General features: G+C 42.2%; 1 protein-coding gene across 7 annotated transcripts in view; it reads right to left on the bottom strand.

Annotated features, from left to right (window-relative positions):
- CACNA2D1 (calcium voltage-gated channel auxiliary subunit alpha2delta 1) overlaps positions 1-25982 on the bottom strand; it is a 369956-nt gene that overhangs the window by 266749 nt on the left and 77225 nt on the right. For all 7 annotated transcript variants that reach the window (XR_014502078.1, XR_014502079.1, XM_083399436.1 and 4 more), the window contains exon 3: positions 15521-15637. Coding sequence is in view for 5 of the 7 variants with exons in the window: in XM_083399436.1 (XP_083255562.1) it covers positions 15521-15637 (117 nt within the window). In the remaining 2 variants the exon portion in view is untranslated. The remainder of the gene's footprint in view (positions 1-15520; positions 15638-25982) is intronic.

Genomic DNA, 25982 nt, shown 5'->3' with positions numbered 1-25982 from the left:
GTGTGTGTAGCTGCTCCCTGTATTGTGATCTTATATGGCTGTGGTATGTGTGTGTGAATACTACAGCTAAATGGATGAAAATCATTGCCCTGGTTTTCCCAGTGAACCATAACCACCCTACCAGAAGGGAAATGGTGATCAGGTTCTGGTATTCATCACAGTTGATGCATGAGATCGTATCAATGGCATACACCCCCCCCCCAAGAGTCTCAGGGATAGATTGGGAGTTCACCCAAGTCTGCACTGTGTTCCTATACAGCAGTGGTGGGCAACACAGTTTCTTCAAATGTCATCAGATTCCACCTCCCACCTGCACCAGCCAACATAACCAATGGACATAGATCATGGTTGCTGTAGTCCCACGGCATGTGGAGGGCACCCCACTGGCTAACCCTGCCCTATAGCAAACAAAAAGTATTGTTCTCTTCAATCTCTGACTCAGGGTACTCAGAGAACTGCTGCAAGCATTAATGGCACGGTCTGTTTAGTGTTTCAGAGTGGGCTGAGCATTAATGAGTCACCACCCAAGTCACAACTGTGTGGCAAAACAGTAAAAAGGAACATGCCCATAAGCACTAGTATAAGAAAACTGTAACTGAAGGGGCAATGTCAGAAGACTCATAACACCATTGGCTATTTTTGGTTCAAGACAGTTGATCTCTTGGCTTATTCTGCAAGAATAATTTTATTATTAATCATTACAATTTTGATCACGTTCACATTTTATATACAATCCTAAACACACCTCAATAAGTGGTAAATCACAGTAAGACTTCCAGCACTGCAAGTGACCACAAGAAAACTTACTTCAGTTGCTTCTGCATGGTGAGCTGGGAGCTTGTCTGCAGGTCTGCTTGCCCAATGCCTGGAAAGCAGGAGGCCGAGCCGTTTCCCACCTGCCTCGTGCTTTCCGGGGATGGGTCTGAGCGGTTCTGCATTTCCCCTGGAGCTTACCCCATACAAAACCCACTCTTTACACTGAATCGGAACAAACAACAGTCCACAGAAAACCCTATTGTTGTTTGGTCAAATTCAACAGTTAACAGTGGGTTCTCTCAGTGGAAAGCAGCAGGGCAAACCGAGGTGTGGACGAGGCCTGGCTGTCACCACCATAGTGACATCTAACGTTTACCATGCCTCCAGAGCCTGCATTTCACACTCAGATCCCTTAACAAGGCACAACTGAACATGTTCACCATGCCCCCTCCAAAAGCACAACCCACAAAACGTGAAAAATGAAGATAGAATCTGACATAAGAAGAAATTTTGTGAGAAATGGCACACAAAACATTAGTTAAAGCTCATGCTGTGAAGCTCACGTTGTGACGTCAACTCTTTAATACTTGTACAACTTAGCACAGCTACATCTCATAGTTATGACACAAACCATGCAATATACACACATTTTACCTGCACAATTGCAAATTTGTAGCAGCATTATGCTACATTTCCAATTTCATGTTCTAACAGCTTTAAGCATAATATTTCTTTGCAAACAAAGAAGTTTGTTACAATCACAAAAGAATGAAAAAAAGAATTATTGTGTGTGTGGAAACAAAAGAAGTCCTCACGGTAATCATTCATCTTCACAGCTCGCCTGCTTTATCACCAAATTAAAACTAGCAACACATGAACCATTGGGTTTTTAATAATTATACCAGTCTCATGAGCAGAGAACAAAATTTATTGCCTAGGGCATTTTTAATTACAAGGTGACTGAAGTTTTCAAATACGATCCTCTGAATTTAACTTACAATTGCTTTTCAAGGAACCATTCCTAATACACAATCACTGCTCTTTGATGGATGGAAATGGTCATTGTTACAAACATAGCATTCTTATAATATATTGAGAAGCATTATTATTTACATTTCCACTGGTAAATGCACTAAGATTAAGTGCCTCAAATCATTCCCATTAGTACAGGTATGGATAAGGAGCAGACTAATAAAGGTGGTATTTCAATGCTAGTCCTACTCATTGTAGGCCCATTGACAGTACTGGACATGACTATTCTAGGTTCATTAATTTCAATGGATCTTCTCAGAATAGGGCTGTTAATATTTGCACCCTGTGGTAACAAATGCAAATACTTCTGAGGCAGCCATGTAAGTAGCAGATAAACTGCCAGTCATCTGACCTGCAGAAATATTGCTGGGTATGCTTTGTATTATAGAATCATAGAATCATAGAGTTGGAAGAGACCACAAGGGTCATCGAGTCCAACCCCCTGCCAAGCAGGAAACACCATCAGAGCACTCCTGACATATGGTTGTCAAGCCTCTGCTTAAAGACCACCAAAGAAGGAGACTCCACCACACTCCTTGGCAGCAAATTCCACTGTCGAACAGCTCTTACTGTCAGGAAGTTCTTCCTAATGTTTAGGTGGAATCTTCTTTCTTGTAGTTTGGATCAAGTATGTGATCAAGTGTGAGTGTAAAAAAGGAACAATCTTGCTGAGAGATTTGTCTTGGTTGACTTAAGACAGGGGTCCTCAAACTTTTTAAACAGGCAGCCAGTTCACTGTCCCTCAGACACTGTTGGGAGCCAGACTATAATTTTTAAAAATATGAATGAATTCCTATGCACACTGCACATATATTATTTGTGGTGCACAAAAAACAGGAAAAACAATTTTGAGTGCAAGGTTCCTGAGATTAAGATATGTCTAAGAGGGGAGAGATGCATAGAAATTAGTGAGGCTGCTTGATCTGAATGCGTCTTTCAGAGAGTCACAATTCTGCAGTTTGGCCAATTCCATTTGGTAAATTGGATCAACAATTTCAATGTCAACAGAAAATGGGTTCCTTGAGCTTTCAGTTAAACTAATAAAGAGATGCCACTGAAGGCTCTTGCAGCACAGCTGCGAAGTAAGAGGCTGAAGCTTTTGCACACCCTCCAAAATTTCTCTGATGAAAATGGGGACATCCTAAGGAAAAGAGGGACATTCCAATCAAATCAAAACCGGGACGGTTTCTCTAAATCAGGGACATCCCTGGAAAATAGGGACACTTGGAGGGGCTGCTTTTAGGCAAGGGAATCCCCTGGGCAAGCATCAGATACTTACATTCCAAAATCGAGAAGCAACAGCCAACAATTGGAATCTCTCCGAAAACTGAACTTTAGAAGGGCTTTGGATGTTAAAATGATACATGCAAATTTAGTAAGCACAGATTGAGTTGAGATTCCAGTATTTGTGCATATCATTAATGTCCAAAGCTGTGGGACAACTTCAAGAAAGAATATGGGAAATAAATTATAGAAAGCTAGACATAAAATGAAAGAACGGGCCCAAAGGCAACTATCCAAAAGGCCAGGAATTGAAATACTGCAAGTGAAGAGAGTTGTAATGCCAACTAAACCCCATCACTGAAAGCCAAGCCAAAAAGATGAAGCAGTGGTTCGTTTCACAATCTGCCAAGTAGTACTAGTTTTTCTGAAGGTTAGCTTCTTAACAGGGCTTTCCAATGCCCACATCTTTATTCTATCAAAAAGGCTGGCATTTAAAAAAAAAAAACAGCCCTGAAAAAGTTCTGATCTGAAGTAGGCTTCTTTTAAATTATGTGCCAAGTATACACATGTAATCATAGATGATAAGAATAATATATCTGTAACTTCAGGAAATGGATCAAGGACCTTTAGTGTACTGGGGCCCCACCAACATAGGAAGTCTTCCAGAAGCTTTGGATACGTGTGTCTTTGTGATGCGGAGACGGACAGTTGGGTTCCTAGGGAATTTAGCCTTCTGTGCTAACAATTACATCAAAGGTCAACGCTGCAAAGGAAGTTGACAAAGGCTGCCCTCAAGGAATATTTCTAACATGGAAATTCAACTAGAAAACCTGAATGTTTGATAAAGGCAGCAGGTGGGTACTTTAAAGCTTGCAAGGGAGGGGAAACTATCTATAAGAAAGAAGGTGCCATATGAATGCTCTGCTTGGAATCTTATATACTGCCTTGAAGAAAGATGGCCAGAGAGATTTCTTCATGAGCATAATGCCTAAAATCCAGGAAATGTCCTGTATATTTTTCAGCCATCTTACTTCAGGCTTATAATGTAGAAGCCTGTCAGAAATTCCTTGTCTGTTTATTTGTATGCGGCTTTTCCACAAGACTGTGCCCGAAGCAGCTCACATATCAAATGAACCAGTGTTAGAAACTGGGAGCTAGGAGCTAAATGGCACCTTAACCTAGGTTATGGGCACAACAACGGAATGTATAGGCACGCTTTTTTAATAACAAGAATACAAACCTGAAATTGAAGGAACTTCAGCTAAAATATTGTGTTCATTTTTCACATAGTCTAGTCCTTCCCCTGCCCACCCCACTAATACTCTTAAGAGAATATCTTCTCCAGTCTTCAGAGAGTAGCTGGAAGTGGGGAGGCAGAAAAAGGTCCTCCTTTCCTTCCACTCTGTAGTTTTAATCTGAAATCTTAGGCACAGTACTGCGCCCAGAGCTCAGAAACTGCGCTAGTGAAATTCCCTGTTGCAAAGTGCGCCTAGAATAATGGGAGTTTCAAACACTGAAATTAACAGTAAGTATAATAATTCAAAACATGTTAGAAATGCCACAGTATAAATAAGTAGTGGGAGAAATAAATAAAAAAATACCAAATCCTTGCAATATTGTGTAAAACAGTGCAAAACAAGCTAATCTAATTGAACAGCTTAAACCAAACAACATTTTATGAAACAATTTAGTTTCCTCTCTCTTGGATATTATTTTGTGAACCCTCTTTGAAATAGAGAGAGCACAATGCCATTGATACAGGAAAAGCACTGTGAAACAAGAGCACTGAATAGAAAGCAAGGAAGTCAAAACTTATTATTATTATTTTATTAAAGCTTGAAAAACAAAGAAAAAAATTATATACAAAAGTTAACCTCAGGTACCAAGCATTTTTAACATAAAAACTGAAAAAAGAAAATAGAGAAAAAAGAAGAAAGAAAATGAAAAAGAAAAAAAGAACAGACTTCTGATTCTCTGTTTATCAGCTATACACTGTATATGGACTTATGCAAAACCCTTGTTCCAGAATAATATCCAACTCTTCTACTTTCCAGAAACCAACCTTTTTTCAGTCTTCAAACCTAGATATCACAGCTTCATTTTCCTTTTCACGCAAAAAGTCTGTAAGGGATTTCCAGTCATTAATAAATGTTAACAGTGATTTTTCTGTAATTAAATATGTTAACTTCGCCATTTCAGCCAAATCCAATAATTTCAATAGCCAATCTTCCATAGTAGGAAACAGTAAGTCCTTCCATCTTTGTGCATATAACAATCTCGCCGCTGTGATCATACGTATATTTAAATAATCTTCCACCATCTTTTCCTAGTGAAAAAAGTCAAATCTTCATACAGTCTTAAGTACATTAGAAAGAATCTAGCATGGCTTGAAAAGAGGATTAGACAAATTCATGGAGGACAAGTCCACCAGCGGCTACTAGCCAGGATGGCTATGCTCAGCCTCCAATGCTTCTGAGTGCCACTTGCTGGAAACCCCAGGACAGGAGAGGGCTCTTGTGCTCAATTCTTGCTTGCTGGTTTCCCATAGACATCTGGTTGACCACTATGAGAACAGGTTGCTGGACTAGACAGGCCACTGGCCTGATCCAGAATGCTCTTCTTATGCTGTTATTTTTTTTAGAATCCCGTGTACAAAACCACAGGCCTGGAGAGGACCCAAAGTTGGCATCCAGACAAAGCTGCCAATTGTGTAAGATTTCTAACTTGCCTCCTCCTCTCCAAAGTTTTTGAGTCTCAACACAACAAAGAGTTTTATGACATGTTAAAGACTAACATTTGTTACTGAATAAACATGAGGAAAGTGCTATAATAGGAACAAGTAATCGATTTCTGTCACTTGATTTTCTCTCACATTGCCAACAGAGGCTCCAACCCATTCAGATCAGCAAAACTTTTGCCACTGACATCACTGCAAGAGAGACTGCCTCAAACCTTTCTTGGTCAATATCATCTCAGTTATTAATTGTAAACAGTCCCTGCAGAGCTCTTACTGCAATAAGCTAGCTGATAAGGTTTTTTTTTTTTAATTTCAAAAGGGTACTAAATATCATCTCTATATTGCTATGGACCTCTGATTCAGAAGGTCAAGATCATGACTCACTCCTGTTTGACTAAAAAAAGATATTGAGAAGAATCTATATTTAATGTAGAATGAAGATCAACAGCCTGAACAGAATCCAAAGCAAGACATGTATACACACAATAATTTACCTTTATGGCTTACTTTCTCAAAATGTATGCAGCACATACATGTGAAACAATATTTAAAGGCACATACATTAAGGTTACCAGATTTTTTTCAATGAATCCGGGGACACTTTTCAACTTCAATGGATTTTGTATGGGGACTGATTTGTAAATCTGGGGACTGTCCCCGGGAAACGGGGACGTCTGGTAACCTCAACATGCATAACCAGTTATCTGCTATTAATACAGCTTAGCAAGCTTTGACATTATCCATTTTAATAAGCTCAGAGCAAAGCAAATGGAAAGAAACCATATAGAACCATATAGAACCATATAGGCACACTCTATTGACTCTCATGATGGATGTCAACTCCAACTCCAGTAATGCCTAAATTTATGTTTTCCTATTGTTCTGAATCTGGCTTCCTACATCAATAATGTCTTAAACAATGGTTTATAGGAATGGCTGTGTATAGCATGCAACTGGAAATCTCCAAAGCAACCATCTAAACAGAAGAGGATTGATAACATTTGGGAGGCTATGATTATGGACAAACTAGAACTGTACAGGGACTCCCCAGTCCTCCCTGTAGCCCTGATCTGTGGCTCCCATATCAGGGTGATTCACCCTATAACAGCAATAAAAATCTGTGTTGTTTTTAAGTGAATTTGATGCACTAGAAAGACAGAGCACCTAAAGTTTTAGTATGCACTTGAATCTCTCCTGAAAAACACTGACAGCCCAGAGTCACCCATAGAAAGCTTGAAAACCATTGGTCTAGACAGGCCTAGAAAGTGGACCAAACCAAACCGTCTCTTCAGAAACAGAAAACCAAACCAAATTGTTGGTGCTGCCTAGAGATAACAAGCAATGAGAGTCAGGGGCACAGAGCAAAGAGCAACTGTTGACCAGACTGCCAGAAACCTCTTATGTAGCTGTGGGAAGACTGGGATCAAGCTAGACAGGGTACAGAAAGACATGGTTGTCATGACAACTATCCCAGCACAGATGCAGCCAAGCTGAGATGGGAGCTAGTCCTGACAACAGATCCCTCTCCTAGCAACCATGCGTGTTTCTCAGGATTTGGGGGGGGGGGAATCAGAGGCAGAAGAATCCCATATTTATAATCTTCTCTTTTTAAACAGGATTGCTGTACCTCAGCAAGTGCCCCATTAACAAATTGAGAGCTTCTCCGCCTGCTCCTAACAATCCAATTGGATTTTCTAAAATCCCAGTTTTATGTAGGGGAGAATTGTTTATTTCACACACTTCAATCCTGCTTTTCTTCCAAAAGACTTTGGGTGGAATTCAACACACAGGGACTATACACACAGGGAATGAGGCCTGCTTGCAGAGTGGGGCTTTCCCCCTCTCCTCTACCCACATACCCCCTAAACCTAGTCTGGGTTTTCCCCAACCCTTTTACATTTAGGGCGCATGGAAGGAAGATACATACTACATTCTTTTGGCAGGTTTCATTGGTGTGCTCAACAGATGAGAGAAAATATTAGATAGATTTTGCTATAATTTGGTACTAATCATTATGCTTCCTATACTATACATAGCATACAGTCTGATTAGTTGAAACTATGTGTGTGTGGTTTTTAATTCAAGCATGCAGAGGAGGATGTGTGTTTGACAAGAAGCTGTAAATAAAGTGAAAGGTCACTGTTGAGCTCAGTCTTTCTGCACGCACAGCACCAAATAATTGGGTTAGCCTAGACTGAATGACATTTAGCAAAATACAGAACGCCATTTAATAGGATAGTATGGCGACTTAAGTGCTGGTGGCACTGTGGTCTAAACCACTGAGCCTCTTGGGCTTGCCGATTGGAAGGTCAGCTGTTCAAATCCACGCAACAGGGTGCACTCCCGTTGCTCTGTCTCAGCTCTTGCCAACCTAGCAGTTTGAAAGCACACCAGTGCAAGTAAATAAATAAGTACCACTGTGGCGGGAAGGTAAACTGTGTTTCTGTGCGCTCTGACACTCGCCGCAGTGTCCCATTGTGCCAGAAGCAGTTTAGTCATGCTGGCCACATGACCTGGAAAGCTGTCTGCGGACAAACGCCGGCTCCCTCGGCCTGAAAGCGAGATGAGCGCTGCAACCCCATAGTTGCCGTTGATTGGACTTAACTGCCCAGGGGTCCTTTACCTTTACCTACCAATTCGAGCTTGCATCCTGTACAATGATAGCTACTGAGGTATTCCCACCAGTAGACTGCAGCTGGAAGCCAAAGGAAGGGAATTCACACCCTTACCTGTAGGAACCAGGAACCAGGAATACACTCCTGGGGGAACCGTTAATGGCCACCATTTAATACCTATTTGGTGTATTAATATGAGTTTGCCACTGCCCAGTGTGTGAGAAGGCCTTCAGTACTTCTCACACAAACAGAAGTCTTCCCGGGATTTATGTCCTGCACATATGCTCAGATTCCACTCAACCAGGGAAGCAAGCAACCCTCCTCCCTCTTCCAATTGCTGCTGATAAAACGCCTCCTGGGATGAGGAGCAAGGCCTCTCTGCCACAAGCCTCCTTGGATGTAGTTTATGAGCCAATTGAGACAATGTGGGAGTAGCAATTCTTCACGTGGCAGGCAGTCTCCACTCCACTCCACGAGAAAGAGAACTGAGTATCTGCCAAAAGGGTCCCCAGGCTAAGTGTTAATTGGTTTCTAGGCAGACTAGCTATGCCAGTTGCAGCCTCATCACATAGATAATGGCAAAGTAGTCACTGTTTAAAAGAAGGCGGCGGCGGCAGCAGCAAGCCACCTGGTTCTCTCTTCTAACTAGGCCCTGCTGATGTCAGCTAGCTAATGCCACGAGGGCTACAGACAGAAGGGGCACTCCGTGACAGCACAGCTTTGCTGCATGCTGCCAGTTGCTGTGAGCGTCACCAGCAGACAAGACAGACGTCCTGGCATCTGTGAGCTGTAACTGAACCACAAAGGCCAGTAACAATCTCAGCTCATCGCTGGCATGCGGCTGTTAGAAACCACCCAGTCTGTCACCATACCAGTAGTCTGGGACGCTGTTTTGTATGCTGATCATGGACACAGTTCTTAATGAATATAGAGGGTTTGGGGAGTCTGGTTTATTTATTAGATATTAGGCTGGTTGACAGCACTAACAAATTCACTAGAATGATGAACAGGTTCATTAATTCTTTGGAGATTTGAAGCATAGATTCTGTTTTTGCTTGCCTGCTAGTTTTCTTCCTTCCCCTTCTTTACTCAACTGTAACCCAGTGGGTAATGCTTGCCCTTTTTAAAACGTTTGTACAGTGCTGAGTTTTGACAGCAATAAGTCTTAATAATGCTTGACATTCATATATTGCTTTAGATAGTATTCAGAGCAGTGAGTGGGTGAGGTGTCCACCCAGAGCCACAGCTGAGAACAGGCTAAAATATTAACAATTTATTTAAAATGAAATCAGAAAATAAAATCCTATTATTTCTGAGCCCATTCCAAAGTTTAGACCTTGTCACATTAGTGACGGCATCATTGGGGATACAGGAGTCCTAGTACCGCTCCCAGCCTCTTACCAACAACCCTTTCACTCAAGTGCTTTAATTCATTTGTTTGGAAAATAAGACGCAAGGCTACCAGACTAAACCAAAATTACAATTTATTCTCTAGAATGCCTCCACTATCCAGCTGCTGTGTATAAAAATATACTGTTATAAGTTTTTTGAGGGGAGCCCCCCAAACCCTAGAAATTTGTGTTGCATTGGTGGGCATATGAGGATTTAAACACCCATCCTGAGTCTTCTCCACAAATCTACATTACATCATCATACACAGAATAAGGCACACATTGGCACCAGATCCACACTGGTGCTAAGGAGCATGTGCAAGATTCCTTCTGTGCCAATGAGGATGGCAAGCTAAGAACTTGAGCAAGAAGGAGGCAGGAGGCTTTATTTAGCAAAGAATGGTGGCAACACATTTTTGCTATGAAAGCCCAATTCACCACAAAGCTCTGAATAGGTACATGATGTGCTGGTCTGAAATTCGCAGACCCTACAAGAGAAAAACAAAATAGGTGCAACATACCAGCTGCTGCTCTGATGATGTGGTTTTCAGGAATTCTCTCTCACAATTCACACTTGCTCTTGCCTCCTTCCTGCCTTGGACAAGCATTCTGCATGACTTCTCTTTCCTTTCTACTCCTGCATTATTTCTTCATGCTCATTTTTCTTCTTTAGTCACACTACATACTTAGGTACTACTCCACATAATGCAATTCCATGGAAATCTATCCTGACTCCAACTGTTCTTGAGCCACATTCTGACACCTGACATAGTGACATAGATACACTAGAAACCAGTTGCTTGATCCATCTAGTTCCCAACTCTAAGCCTTGTTTGATTGGCCAGCGATCTTGTGCAGACCATGTTCACTGGCAGGCTCATGGCAGGTAATGCTCAATAAATTTGGTTATGATCTGTTAAATCTTGGAACTGTGCTTCCCGAACTAAGAGTAAGAGCTGCATCTTGTGCAACCTTTGAAAGATATGCTTGTAATCTTGGAAGTCGCAAATATGTCATATCCATAAAAACACAAAAACAGAAGCATTCAGAACAGTAGAGAAAACAACCTCTGTCTTTTCTACTTCTGCAATTTTGCTACACATATGTTTTATTGCTCTCAGAACATTAATAGAAGCCTTTTAGGTCATGCTGGCCACATGACCCGGAAGCTGTACGCCGGCTCCCTCGGCCAATAAAGCGAGATGGGCGCCGCAACCCCAGAGTCGGTCATGACTGGACCTAATGGTCAGGGGTCCCTTTACCTCCAAACCTCCCTTTGGGGCATATATGTGAATCTAGCATTTATGGATTGTTCTTTATTCTTGTAAGCCACTTAAAATATTTCATTGTGAAAACAGGCTAAAGTGGATACTTTTAACAAGGCAAAGAGTGGCTCTGAACCACTAAACAGGATGCTGGAATTTCCCTCTGACCTTGGCTAAATCTTCCAGTTTGATAGCTTTGAGAGTGCAATCCTGCTTTCCCACTTCTGGGAACTCCATCTATGCCCTGTGCAAAGCTCCCAGCAGGTCAGAGCACTGAAGTACCAATTTACTGTTTTTCACTGCAGTTAACATAATTAAAATGAAAGCCATGACTGACCTATGTTAATCCTCTGTGACTGGGGCCATGGCTTCACGGCTGTCTTTGACAACTGCTGTACATCCCATGCTCTTATCTTACTCTCAATTTGAGCAAAAAAAGGGGGGGGGGTTAACATTCAAAGCATGTGTTCAGTTTCTCCAATTTTCAGTTTGGTTCATTGTGTAAGAGATTACAGATAGATACCATATTTTATTTTAATAAACAAAAATCAGTCTTTCATCTGAATGTCACCAAGCGTTTGCCATGAACTAGCTACCTTCCAGGTGAGGACTCCTCTAGGCCTCTATGGTAGATGAGATACAAAGCCCATGAGCAGATGCTGAGGATGCCCTTTGAGGCCCTAACTCAGGGATGCAAAACCCATGCTGTAGGACTCCAATTCCCATCAGCCCTGGCCAACACAACTATCCTTGGTGACCATCCAAAATTTGTGGCTACCTTGAGCCTAGCCTTCTCAGATTAGCTTCTGTGAGCAGAGACTTCTGGTTCTGCAGCACCTCCTACCAGGAGTGGACCTTGGTAATATGCCACGGTGTGCAGGGCCATTTGACACCCTCCTTGCAGCCCTCACAGCACCACTTAAGCTGGGCTTTTGGAAGGAGGTGCAAGGCTCTGGAAGGGTCCTAGAGCTCTCTTACCTCCTTCCTGAAACCCAGTAAGCACTTGCCTAGCTTTGGGAAGGAGGAAGGAGGACTCTAGGACCTTCTCACCTCCTTCCTGAAACTGGGCAAGCTCTTACCAGGCTGTGAGAAGTGCCCTCCTCAGCTGGGCACCCAGTACGAATGCACTGCTCACATTGCCCTAAAACTGCCCCTACTACCTGAAGCTGATATTTAATCTTCCATGTGCCCCCGTTTCAGATGCTCCATTGCTCATTCAAGCTGATTTTTGCATGAGCATTTCCATATGCAATTCAACCAGCTGAGTTCAGGGTTCATTAACTGTGAAATAAAAGAGAAATCCCAACCCGGCTAACAAATGACTGTTTTTTAATTCTATTTTATTTGTCTGTTTATGTTTACAAAAAGCAGAAGAGTTGTATGATTCAGTCTGAATTAGACTTAGATTAGATTTACTTGCCTTCCAAAGATGGAGAAATCTGTGACCTTCCAGATGGTGATGGACTCAAACTCCCATCATTCCAGACCACTGGCCATGCTGGTTGGGCCTGATGGGAGTCCAACATCCAGAAGGCTCCCCAACCACAGCCAACTGTCAGCAGCTCTTATGCCACCTGTCATGGATGCTTTACCTGAGATTCCTGCCTTGCAGGGGGTTGGACTCGGTGACCCTCTGGGTCCCTTTACAATTCTAGGATTCTGTTTTCCACTACTGCTGCCTTAAAATCCGCTCTAACTTGACATATCAGAAATTGAGGCCTGGAATTATTTATTTAAAATATGTATACCCTGCCTTTTCTTCCACCAGACTTATCACAGCAGACCTACAGCACAATTTAAAGTACCACAATAAAAGTACGGTAATTTCATAGATCAAAGCAACCACAAACTAAACAGCAGCAGCATGTGCAGCACCAATAATCCACAAGAACTCGGCCCACAGAACCTAGCAGGCAGTACACCACAACTCCAGAACAGAACAATCTAAAAGATAACTGGGACAGAACAAGACAAGTTCGTCTGGGGTGGGAATTCAGTGCTACTACTGAAAAGGCCCCAATCCACTCAGGTCTCTGCAGATGATCTGAGTGACTGGGTAGGTTTATTCAACCTTTTGCCATTGAGTTCTGACCCTCCCCCCTTACCAATGAGCCAGTTGTTTCTGAAACTAGCTAGTTGTTCTGAAAATAAAGTGACCAGAGCAATAGGCACTGTAATGAAACTGAATTTCATTTAACATTATTAAGCAGAAACAAGCATGGTAACTCTGAAACAAGGAATTTTCTGAGCTTTGCATATACAGGTAGTATGATGGTGGACTAAACTAATCATATGAATTACAGTTGCTGAGAACATAGCTGACTGTGGAAGCACTGCTTTTCATTTACATTCTTTCTTTGTAACCTGATAAAGCAATCCACTACTTTTATATTTAGGGAAAATCATCACCATTCATATTTGTTTATTTTCATCCTTCTCAGGCTTTGTCTCTGCGCAATGCCTAGGGAGTATAATTTACTCTGCCAGTTCCCTTGGCTATGCTAGCGCATGAACTGTTGATGTCACTCACTGACATCTTCCTCAGGGCAACACTACAGGCCACGTTCTTCTCTTGCATCATGTCTCCTCTAGGACTCTGCTCTTAATTAACACTTTGAGACATTTCAGCTCCCAGCAATAATACCCTATGTAGTGATTAGTGATGGTTACAATAGCATGCCATGTCATTCCAGTCTTTAGGAGACAACAGTGAAGCTGTAGATACACACATGCCTGGATTTCAAATATGAACACCTGTGCATCACTCAATGGCCACTTAGAAAAATCAGTAAGCCAAGCAGGGAGCTCCTAAAAGACACAAATACAGGTAGGAAGCTTGTAAGAACCTACTCAGGTTCAGAAGATAACAAGGGAGCATTGCAAGCATAACAAAATACCCCAGGGTAGGGCAGCACAACGATGAAGCCTAGTAATGATAAAGAAATGAGCTGGCAAATCAGATGCAGGAAGCACAACATGCCTTAATAGACTGGACCACAGCAGAATGAAAAACAAAACACTCTTAATAGAGCAACCACAGAGACTCCCAATTCAGAAATTAAGAAATATTAGTTTACAAGAATGTGCAGCAAGGAGCAAAACAACAGGGTTTTGAAGACTTCAGGACACTGCAGTGTGCTGTGCCATATGAGCACCTAAACAAGGGGACACCATGTATACAAGATTAATGATGCAGTTTCCTGACTCAGAAGTAAGAGTCTTGGTGGCTTGCAATGCTTGCTGGAATCCAAGATGGTCCTTATGGCCCCAGAAATTCTTTTGCTTGAATTTTAGGCTAAGAAGCAGGTACGTCCTCCAAACCTCCCCACCCCATGCATCCATTTATTTTCAGTGGTGCTCCAAAAAATGTGGAAGAAGAAGTTCCCTCACAGACCCTGACACCAGGCAGCAGATATAAGAAGACCGCAGACAGAAAGACTTCCCTTCCTTGCTCCATTCCACCATTGCCACTGGAGCAGTAGGCCAGATAAGTGGTGTGTAGGAGAGAGCCAGGCTTTGGACACATCAGATCCCAGTATGCTCCCAATGACATGACATGGCAGGCATTGATTTAGCTCAGAAGGCAGGTAAGAATAACAATAAGCTTCTTTTTGAACTGGGGCAGGAAGAATCTGGATTTCTAAAATTCTGAGCCTGACCAAGCAGAGTTTACTCCATCGCCACATAAAGTTCAATCTGAATGCCTAGAGCTAGTAATGCATTATGACTTAAGGGGAAAGAATCAGACTGGTGCATAGAGATCCAGATCTCTTGATTTCTAGTTCCAACCTGCATGGTCAGTGGCGGAGCTTCATGCTTCAGCACCTTGGGGTGGAGAGCAGGAGGGGCGTGGCTGGCGTGCACCTGGGGCTTGGCGCACATCCTGGGAGCGTGGTACACCGCCTGCAGGGGCATGACACCCAGCGGGGGGGGGGGCAGCCATGATGGTAACCGTTTACTCCCATGGCATCCTTTGATAAAACCATCCCCACTGTTAGCATGGGGTTGCTGCTGCTGTTTTTGTTCATGAGCAAGTCTCACACTGCTTGTGATTCTCACCCATGGTCTGTCATTGCACCACTGTGTATTTATGCAATACAAGTTATTTTGTAGTGTTGTGTGTCTTTTTAACAGGTTTTTGAGATTTCTGATTAGCATAAAATATATCCATGTCACAAGCATCAATGTAAGAGCATCAAACAACCTCTTTATACTCCTGTTTGCCATCTGGCAAATGGTCCCCAGTCCGTCAATCAACAGCCTAAGCATCTGCCCTCTGCTAGCCAACTAAGAAGTGGATTTTCCATCATAACGTCCCAAGTCATCACTCTGTCTATATCTCATCCTATACACATCAGGATAACACCGCCCAGGATTTCACAGGAAAAAAACAAACAACAGACATGCTTCATCAACTGAACATGAAGACTCAAGGGGAGAAAGTTACATTAAACAACAATTCATAAATATAAATAATAATAAAAACCAGTCTATACAAACCACCAATGCTGTTGATCTGTTACTCAAGAGTTTTTCAATTTCTCGGGCTGCACTTTCTACCAGCTGCCGTGCATTGTTGGCCTCCACGGTATATAAGTCTGTGTTTCGCAGGTATATCTGAACAAGGACAGAAAAAGAGGCAGTCAGGCACTGTTATGAGGCTTAGCATGAACAATAGGAAATTCATGGCACATAAGCTGAATTTCTCCCCCACCCGCAAGCAATTTTCATCTGACATTGGTGGTCCTATTAGAATCAAGGTGTTGTAAAACATCTGGCACTTGGTAAAAGTTGTAGGACAGAGATGAGGCACACTTTGATATTACATCTCATTGGTTTTGCTTTTAACATCCCATGTGTACCTGAACTCATGTGTACCTAACTGTGAAGCTCTTAATGCTAAATAACAACTCCTCTGTCATGAACGCCCAATGTAGGGCCACTTTGCATGTCTCCAAGGATGCAGATGTTTGCCATTAATAGTTTTGTACACTAGTTTCAATACAGAGGACTTAATCACCTTTATCTTGGTTTGCTAATACTCCTTCTGTGGGTTACATTATTTATATTCACACTTTTCTGGTGGGCACCTGAAGTGGATCAATGCATGTATGTACTTTGATCACTCAACACTTAATGACTCAAAACTAAAGCCCTGCTCAGCCAAACTGCTCATAAATTCTACCAACATAGGAGCAGGGCCACACCAACTAGTCTCAGCCCTGACCTCATGTACGCTAACTAGCCCCACTCCTGGCACCCATGCATGGGTGCAAACATATATAGGCTCCTTCCCTATAGACCAGGAGTTGGAAACCTGTGCCCCTGCCACCAAAGTGGTAGGGCATCTGTTTTGCATGAAGGTCCCAATTTAAATTCCCAGCACCTAATGGTAGGACCAGAAGAGACCCCTGTCTGAAATTCTAGAGAGCCACGACTAGTCAATGTAAACAATACTGAGCTAAGATGGACCAATGGTCTTAGCTTTCTTTGTTTCTGATGTTGCTGGACTACAACTGCCATAAGCCATGCCCATGGGCTATGCTGACCTGGGCTGATGGAAACCCAACAACATCCAGCAGGCCACCAGAAGGTGGAATGAGATGACACACAGCCTGTTTGTGATATTTCATCCATAGTGGCATTATGCTATGGTAAAAAATCTCTTTGGTAGGAAACTATTTCTTTGCTCCTTTCATAGACCTATGCTGTTAGGAGAGACATGAGGGAGAATGCCACCTAAGATTGATAGAAAGAGCAGGTTAATAGGGAATAAAATGAGCAAATGCCCCCAGAAACCTGCACACAAGATAAAAAAGAAAAAGAAAAAGAAAAAGGTAAGCCTCCGAATTAATTACAATCAACAGTTTTACTACTGACATCAAGAGGATGTGCACTGCAGTCTATGAAAGCAGATACCTCAAGGCTAAGTAAGTAAATAAGGGAAATGCATTTATCAATTCAACAGATGGCCTGAGTTTACACAAACATTATGCCCCTACTTAGTGGGTGTCACATTGTCTCAAGGGAAGTAAACTCAGGCAGCATAAACACAGGCCTAATTCACTGGCGAACTTCCAGCAGCTTCTGGCACACAATATTTCCAAAAATAAGCAAAAAACCTATTGTGGTTTGGAAACTGTCAACAAACCCAAAAAGCAGCTCCAAGCTTTCCTATTATTTCACTAAGACTTGTCAATCTAGCCCTGACTGAGAGTGGTTTCCCAACATCTCAGACAGGGGTCTTCCACACCACCTGCTATTTGATCCTTTTAACTGGAGGTGTCAAAGGTTGAACATGGGATCTTCTGAATACTAAGCAAGTGATCTACCACTGAGTTTTGTTTCATTTTTAACATTGCATATCAAAAGTACATCTAATTCAATCCATCACAACCCTTATTCATTCATTCATTCATTCATTCATTCACTCACTCACTCACTCACTCATTCATTCCCTGCCCATCTGGCTGGGTTTCCCCAGCCACTCTCGGCGGCTTCCAACAAAATATTAAAATGCAGTAGTCCATCAAGCATTAAAAGCTTCCCTAAACAGGGCTGCCTTCAGATGTCTTCTAAAGGTCTGGTAACTGTTTTTCTCTTTGACATCTGGTGGGAGGGTGTTCCACAGGGAGGGCACCACTACCGAGAAGGCCCTCTCCCTGGTTCCCTGTAGCTTTGCTTCTCGCATTGAGGGAACCGCCAGAAGGCCCTCAGCACTGGACCTCAGGGTCCGGGCAGAACGATGGAGGTAGAGACGCTCCTTCAGGTATACTGGACCAAGGCCATTTAGGGCTTTAAAGGTCAGCACCAACACTTTGAATTGTGCTCGAAAACGTACTGGGAGCCAATGTAGGTCTTTCAAGACTGGTGTTATGTGGTCCCGGCGGCCGCCCCCAGTCACCAGTCTAGCTGCCGCATTCTGGATTAGTTGTAGTTTCCGGGTCACCTTCAAAGGGAGCCCCACATAGAGCACATTGCAGTAGTCCAAGCAAGAGATAACCAGAGCATGCACCACTCTGGCGAGGCAGTTCTACCTACCTAATACAGTTCTCCAAGTACCCTGAGGTGAGGGATTGGCTGTGAAACCATTCTGAGAACTGTAGCTGTGGTTGGAATAGGGGTCTCCTAACAATTCCCAGCACCTTTACAAAAACTACAGCTTCCAAAATTCTTTTGGGGAAACCACGCCCATTGAAAGTGACCTGACACTGCTTTAAATGTATAGTGCAAGTGAGGCATGATATTGTCTTGGTTGCCCTGGTAGATGGCCTATGCCAGCAGTTAGGCAGGAAGAGTGTGACCCTTTCAATATTATCTTTTTATATATATATAATATTTTATTGGATTTTACAATAAGTATAAAGCGACAAAAAATAGAACACAGCACAACAAAAAATAAAAAAATACAACGACATACAAACACAAAACAGCAAAAAATATAAGAAAAATAAAAAGAATAAAAACAATTTTTATCTCCTTGTATTCTTTGCATTAACTTGTTTCTCCGACCTCCCCAGACCTCCCTTCTCTGTATTCCAGACCATATATTCTGTCAGCAAATTCCTTCCCTCTGTCGTACTTTGATTTTATCATAATCTTAATATCTTAATATAATTACATTTCCTTATATCTTAAAATATTAGATCTTTTTAGTCTTTACACTTTTTTACTAATAACCTTTTACATTCAATCTGGTGTCATCAAACATTCATTATCTTATAGTGTTTCTGTAAATAATCTTTGAACTTCCTCCAATCTTCCTTCATCATCTCTTCTCCCTGGTCCTTTCAATATTATCAACCATGGTAACCTTGTGAAACACCTGGGCAGCATGCGGCCAGGAGGAGCCATTATGTGCTGGCTCCTGTCTTGCCTAGGTAAAGGTTGTACCAATACTGTTCCGCTCCATGCCCATTGGCTTCTGGGAGCCAGTGCTATACCCTGTCCCAATATTATTCAACATCTACAATGCCAGGACGAGGCAAGGGCAGGTGCCAGAAAGGTCAGGGCTGCATGATTGCACCAGCAGGAGCCCTGGATTGGCCCTGCCCCATTTCCACACCATCCCAGGAAGCAACAGTGACACGAGCATCAGGAGGGCAATTCTGTGGCATTCTGGCTCCTAATGGTAGAGGTTGGATAGGGGTATGAGTGACATTGATATATTGATGATACCAAAATCTGTTTCTCCTTTTCATTAGATTCCAGAGAAGCAGTGAAGGTCATAACGTATTTACTGTGAAGGATAGTATGCGGGTGAGCAAGCGGAGACTTAATCCAGGCAGGAAAGAAGTACATTTGTCCACTAGGAAATCTGATTCAGGTGCACTGCTTGTTTGGGACTTTCCTTGTTTGTGGCTCTGGAGTGATTTTGAACACCTTGGGTTGTGCCCTTGGCTGGAGAAGGTAGCCTCAACTGGATTATTATTTTTTAATCACTTGACCATAATTCTGCACCAGCATCAATGGCTCCCAATTTGTTTTGAAGTTCCATTTTGCCTTTAAATCCCTAAACAGTTTGTGACTAGGATACTTTAAAAAGGATATATTTCTCCTGCATGATGCTGCCAGGATCATCAGGGAGGGGGAGGTCCTTTGTGTACAACCACCAAAGAGTGGTTGGAGAATTCATTGGAAATGGCTTTTACTGTTGCAGCAACCAGACTTTGTCCTGAAAGCCCAGATGATTTGTTCTTCAATGGTGTGTCATCAGCTGATAAAAAACAATTCTAATGTGCAAGGTCTTCAGCTTGAGATAGCTGACTGTTTTAATCCTAGTTACAGTATTGTCTGTTTTGCTGCTCAGCTCAGTGATGCTTCTTAAATCTGGATATTTTACTGAAAATTTTTGAGTCTCAAATGCTTATATTGAAACTGTTGTTGGTCACCTTGAAAATTCATGTGAATTAAAGTTCTTTGGGAGGAAAATATTTTAAATAACTAAATGTGTTCCATTCTTATGCTTCATACAAAGTAGTCAAAAGGTACCCAAAATTTATTATTTTTCAGCTGCTTCTGTGGTCTAGAGTCTAAAGAACTCACTGGAAGCAGTGTGGTAGTTTTTACCAAAAGCATACAAATTAACAAAGCCTTTATGTAAGTTTTTCAATTAGTTTGCTGTTTTGCTAAAAGCTCTTCAGGTTGATGGTAAAATCCTCCCACATTTATAAATCCATTCTCTAAGGTCATCATAAGACCAATTTTATGTCAATATACAAGGATGCTTCCAACTCAGGAGAGAGAGTGCCATTGTTATTATTCCCTTACTGTTCTTCATATGCTGCATATTTATTCAAAGTTAATGGCCTGTAATATTTTCTGCATGTTGATACAAGGCTGCACACAATGCAAAAGTCTCTGCCTAATGTGCAAAGAGTTAAGAAGGCTGCCAAACAGCACGTCCTTCTACTCCACTGTGTCTTCAAAGACACATTTTACACATCTCTCACAAAGAGCCAATTACCTCACTTGCTCTTAAGGCTACCATGGGGAATTGGGACATTTTCGTATGAATTAAAAGAGAGGCAGACGAGCCATATAACAAGAACACATATACAGTGGTCCCTCTTAATGTTTCACATAAAGCTTCCATTGCTAGGGTCTGAGGTGTCATTGATTTATTTTCCCTACTAGTGATGCTTAATGAAGTTAAAATAACAATTTCAAACAGCCCTGCAATACAGAGATACACAACTTTTGCTTTGCTTCTGCCCGTAACCCATCACACACAAAAATGGAATGCAAGAATGGCATAACCAAGTCTGAAATAACGCACAAGCCAAAAAGCTGACCAAACATTAAGATAGCTAGACTACGAGGATGATTTTGTGCGCCAGTGATATGGCATTGTTCAACGGGTGAAGAGATAAAATGAGACAGTAACACACATACCCCTTCAAAACATGGCATGATTGGTTGGCGTGAAGAAATAAAAAAAGCTTATTAAAGGCATTGAGGGGTATTTAACTAATATTTATTTACCTGAAGAAAGCTTACTGCAATTAATGGGCCTAACTGAGGCATGATCATTAATTTCAGTGGCTCTACTCTTTGTTAAATACCACCCATGAGTTTTAAACATCTCTGTCAAATCTGAAACTTTAAAGTATCACATGGTGTACTATTGTTTTAAAAAATGTTGTTTTCTTGTGTTACATCGTTAAATAAATAGGTTTTTTTACAAATAAATAAAAATAAAACGTTGCCAAAATGTTAGGAGTGGCCCCAAATATTTTGCTTCTTGAGGCAAGAGACAAAATGGCGCTCCTGTCTTTCCGCATATAGAAGCTGACCATTATGGCAACTGACTCTTACTTCAACACTAGTGGTGGGAGAGCAAGCTAATTTAGGAAATGTGGCTCTGTCCTTTGACAGCTCACTGCTGCCTCCATGCCTTTTGGCAGGCAAAGGCAAACTCAGCCCTCCAGATGTTATGGGACTACAACTCCCATCATCCATAGCTAACAGGACCAGTGGTCAGGGATGATGGGAGCTGTAGTTCAAAACATCTGGAGGGCCGAGTTTGCCTACACCTGCCTTTTGGCATTGGCCTTCTGAGGCAGTTGCCTCACTTCGCCTCATGGTAAGGCTGCCCCAGTATACCAGTAGAAACATATGCTTCTTAAAAATATGATGGTAGACATAACTGAAGGCCTTCCACTTTACTGACTAATATGTCCTATACAGTCTGAGATTCCCACAAGGCTCCTGGGAAGCTATCCTGGCAAGGCTGGCTTGCATTGTGGTTTACACAGCTTTAGACATTAACACCAAAAATCATCATGCCTCTTTAACTTTTGTAACTTTTGTACTAAAAACCCAAGAATTCTATATCCTCCAACATATACCACAGATGAAAATAGAGGTGATTATTGTGTTTTTGTGACCACTGCCTGTGCCACATACAGACTGACAATTATTTTCCTCCTGGTGCTGTGGGTTAAACCACAGAGCCTAGGACTTGCCAATCAGAAGGTCAACAGTTCGAATCCCCATGACGGGATGAGCTCCCGTTGCTCGGTCCCTGCTCCTGCCAACCTAGCAGTTCAAAAGCATGTCAAAGTGCAAGTAGATAAATAGGTACCGCTCCGGCGGGAAGGTAAACGGCGTTTCCGTGCGCTGCTCTGGTTCGCCAGAAGCGGCTTAGTCATGCTGGCCACATGACCCGGAAGCTGTATGCCAGCTCCCTCAGACAGTAAAGCGAGATGAACGCCGCAACCCTAGATTCGGTCACGACTGGACCTAATGGTCAGGGGCCCCTTTACCTTTACCTTTACAACAGCCTAACTTGTACTAGCTTCTGAAGCAGGGAATGTTTTCTTCAGTTGCCCTAGCCCATCTCCTGGCACATCTAGTAATGGCTTTGGTAAATGGCTGATGAGCTGCCCCTCTGAGATCCTGCTTTCAGGAGGTGGCTGAAACTTGAAGAACAAGTGAAGCTGGGATGATAGAGAATTCTGTCAGAAACAGCAGCAGAAATTCCCACAATCTGCTTATTTGTCAGAAGTGAGGAATGGAAACCATGAAAGCAAATAAATGCATTAGTGGTTATTTTAGACCTTAAATATTGCACAAATAATTGTGTTATTTAATGCATTGTTTTTGATGTCTCCCTTCTGTTGAAATGCATTGAAATTAATCACATAATTTAGTACCTGTATGTAAGATTCAGCTACAGCAGATAGGAAGATTAATAATGTAGCTTTTAGCAGAAGCCACATTGTAACAGAACAGAAACAATGCAGACTGTAACAAAACCATGGTGGGACAGAAATCGTGGCCTCCTTACAACTCCTTACAACTCGAGTGCATTTTTGTGTACACTAGCAATGTGTTAAAATGGCATTCTCCTCCCACAATGTAAAAAAATAAAGACAGTTATTTGCCAGGAAGAAATATCAGAAAACCAAGAGTAAGTCTAGAGAATAAGGACCACTGTATTACATATATGAAATTCACACAGTGGCAGGAACAAGACAGGGAGAAAGTACTTGAAACTGCATAATCACCTTGCAAAACTGGGGCCATATTTTATAACATTTCAGGGGCATAACTACTGGCATTCCCTGTTCCAAGCATGCCTATGCTGGAGCATCTTAGGAGTGGACCAGTACTCAGAAATAAGATTTCTGATACCGTGCTTCCTAAAACAAAACTTTCCATTTCAGAATATCTATATACACAATATTTCTCTTTTTCTCCCTTGGGTTTTTTTTCTGGTGGCTTGCTGTTGTTGTTTAGTCGTTTAGTCGTTTCCGACTCTTCGTGACCCCATGGACCAGAGCACGCCAGGGACCCCTGTCTTCCACTGCCTCCTGCAGCTTAGTCAAACTCATGTTCATAGCTTCAAGAACACTGTCCAACCATCTCATCCTCTGTCGTCCCCTTCTCCTTGTGCCCTCAATCTTTCCCAATATCAGGGTCTTTTCCAGGGAGTCTTCTCTTCTCATGAGGTGGCCAAAGTATTGGAGCCTCAGCTTCCCGATCTGTCCTTTCTCCCAGTGTCCTGCTGCTTGATAGACAAGACACAATGGATATACAAAGCTCTATAGAAAACTTTGTGCTTGGCACATGCTGTCAATCTGAAGAAATAAACCCAAAAGAATAGAGATGGTGGGGCATATTTAGAGAGATAAGAAAGATGGATACTAAGTAGAGAGAAGCTTGCTCCTCTAATGTCCCATGGAAACATGGAACACATCACACAGGATTCTGGATCAGGTTCATATAAAGTAGGTCCATGGGTGATTTGTGCCCCTTTCATGCTTCCCACCTAATGGGAAATCGTGTAGCTCTGATACTTTTAGATGTCTGTGTTCCAGATGTCAGGGAAGTGCACAGATCCCATTGCAGAAGAAATGTAACATTCTTCTCTTGAGATATTAGAAGGGAAGCACTTTTAAAAAAACTAAACTGAAGGCATGAAAAGAGAATGGTCATGTCAGTCATACACCTGCTTTCTCCACACTGGTAGAGATGTCTGAAGCTACTTTCACATGCACCCCAGTAAGCTGAAGTGCAAGGCCCTGTCCTCATTTGCTTGAGATACAAATTCTACTATGGTCTGTATCTTGTGAAACATGAGCCATAGCCCTGCAGCAATTTAAAGTTTTGACATGATTAGACAAGAAAAGATTACATCCCACACAGTTTCCTTTTCATACACACGAAGTCTAAATAAAATGTCAGTAGTTTTCAAAGTATTCCATCTTCTTTATTATTTAAATTAAAACAGACTCAAGAGGGTAAAAGAAAATAACCTCAAAGATAAGCTGTAGCTTCTTCACACACTCACACTTCAGTAGCCCCATTTCTGAACGATTATTGTCAATAACAGAGTATACAGATGTCTCCTCATTTTCTTCGGCTTGACTCTATGAAATACAGTTTGCTTTTTACAGATGGAGACGTCTGGAAGATGATAACCACTTGCCAATGGCTACATAGTGAGACTACAGCTAAAGCGGGTCTTGAACCCAGGTCTTAAACATTTGAATCCCACTCGTTCTGTACTGATGTGAGTGACTCTCAGACCAGAAATCTCCAAGCCAGACCCACTAACAGAAGTGAATGTTGTTTAAGCTGTGACCTGTCTTCAAGTTATATGACTAAGGGGGGGAGAGAGAGTGCAGGCTGCCAACTGTGCCACTTTGCACTGCTCATGATGACGGCCCTTTATGGAAGTTCTGAGAGAGAGCCTACAGGCCTTGCCATTCCTAGCATCCATGGGTGTAAGCGGAGCCTGTGGTGTGGGCAAGGGCTCTCCCTGTGATTTTGAACCCTGTGTTATAAAGGCTGTGAGTCATGGGAAGAGTCTACACTGGGGTAGCTAACATGGCACCTGTCAGATGCCTTCACCAACACTTCTCAGCATCCCTGATCTTGGGCCATGCTGAGTTGGGCCGCCAGCAGTTGTAGTCAAAAACATCTGGAGGGCTACACATAGACTATGCCTGTTCCCCAAGCACACAGAAGGTCCCCTATTACAGGTGTTTCCCCAATGTGTGGGTGACGAGTGGGGCGGTGGGGGATGTGACAGTAGAGATAGGACCTCACTCTCCCCTTCCATGTGATTACAATGACATGGAGCTGAATGCCCCCAAAGAGATGATTTACTCATTGCTCCTGAGATGCTATTTTAATACATTGCGAGTAGGGGCTTTTTTGTTATTTTGGGTAAGGAGAAGCATTCAGGCATAGGATCCCTTGCCTGCAGTCCGGTGTGGTCTAGTCTAGCAAAGGTTATTATCCTGATTGCCTGGCTTGGCTCTAGAGCTGAGCCCAGACTGATCTTGCAGCTATCAGCATTCATTTGTGTTTACAAAATGTGTATAAAAAATTCTATTTTTAAACCACAACTCTTTTCAAAATCCCATGTATCTATGTGTACACACATGCATACACACAAACACAGGTCACATGAGTCAGTATTAAAACAAACAAACATGTTACTAACCAACTTCTAGTCACTTGTTCCTGTGCCTCCCTTACACCACATAGAAAAAAGTACGGTAGAACATACATGTTAGAAGCTTTCCAAAGGCTTTTGTGCTAGTTTGCTAAAGGTTAGTATGGATGAGCACATTTCTTTTGAGTTTTAAAGAAGTTTCATACCTTATGAACAAAGAGTATCACAAGATGTGCAAATCACTTGTGATTCAACCCCCCCTCCTGTTTTTTTCTTTGCTCTTTCAAATGCAAAAATGCAAATGCCAGATGCATGTGGAGAGTGAGCATCCCCATTCCACAAATTAAAGAGGAAGCAATGAAAAAGAGGGAGCTCAGGTCAAACACTCTTCCTCTGTCACCACTGGTTTGCAATGTCCAAAGCTGCCTTTAGCATCCGTCCTCTAAATCCAATGTTCCTTTCACTCTATGTTTTATCATCTGCAGACAGTTAACTGTATACACTTGCTCCATAGCTCTGGGACTGAACTAACATAATGCCTTGGGAATATCA

Source organism: Podarcis tiliguerta, assembly GCF_965153285.1.
Source record: "Podarcis tiliguerta genome assembly, chromosome: 10".
Lineage (NCBI taxonomy): Eukaryota > Metazoa > Chordata > Lepidosauria > Squamata > Lacertidae > Podarcis > Podarcis tiliguerta.
The sequence above is the reverse complement of the archived record's forward strand: the minus strand, read 5'-3'. Positions and strand labels throughout refer to the sequence as shown.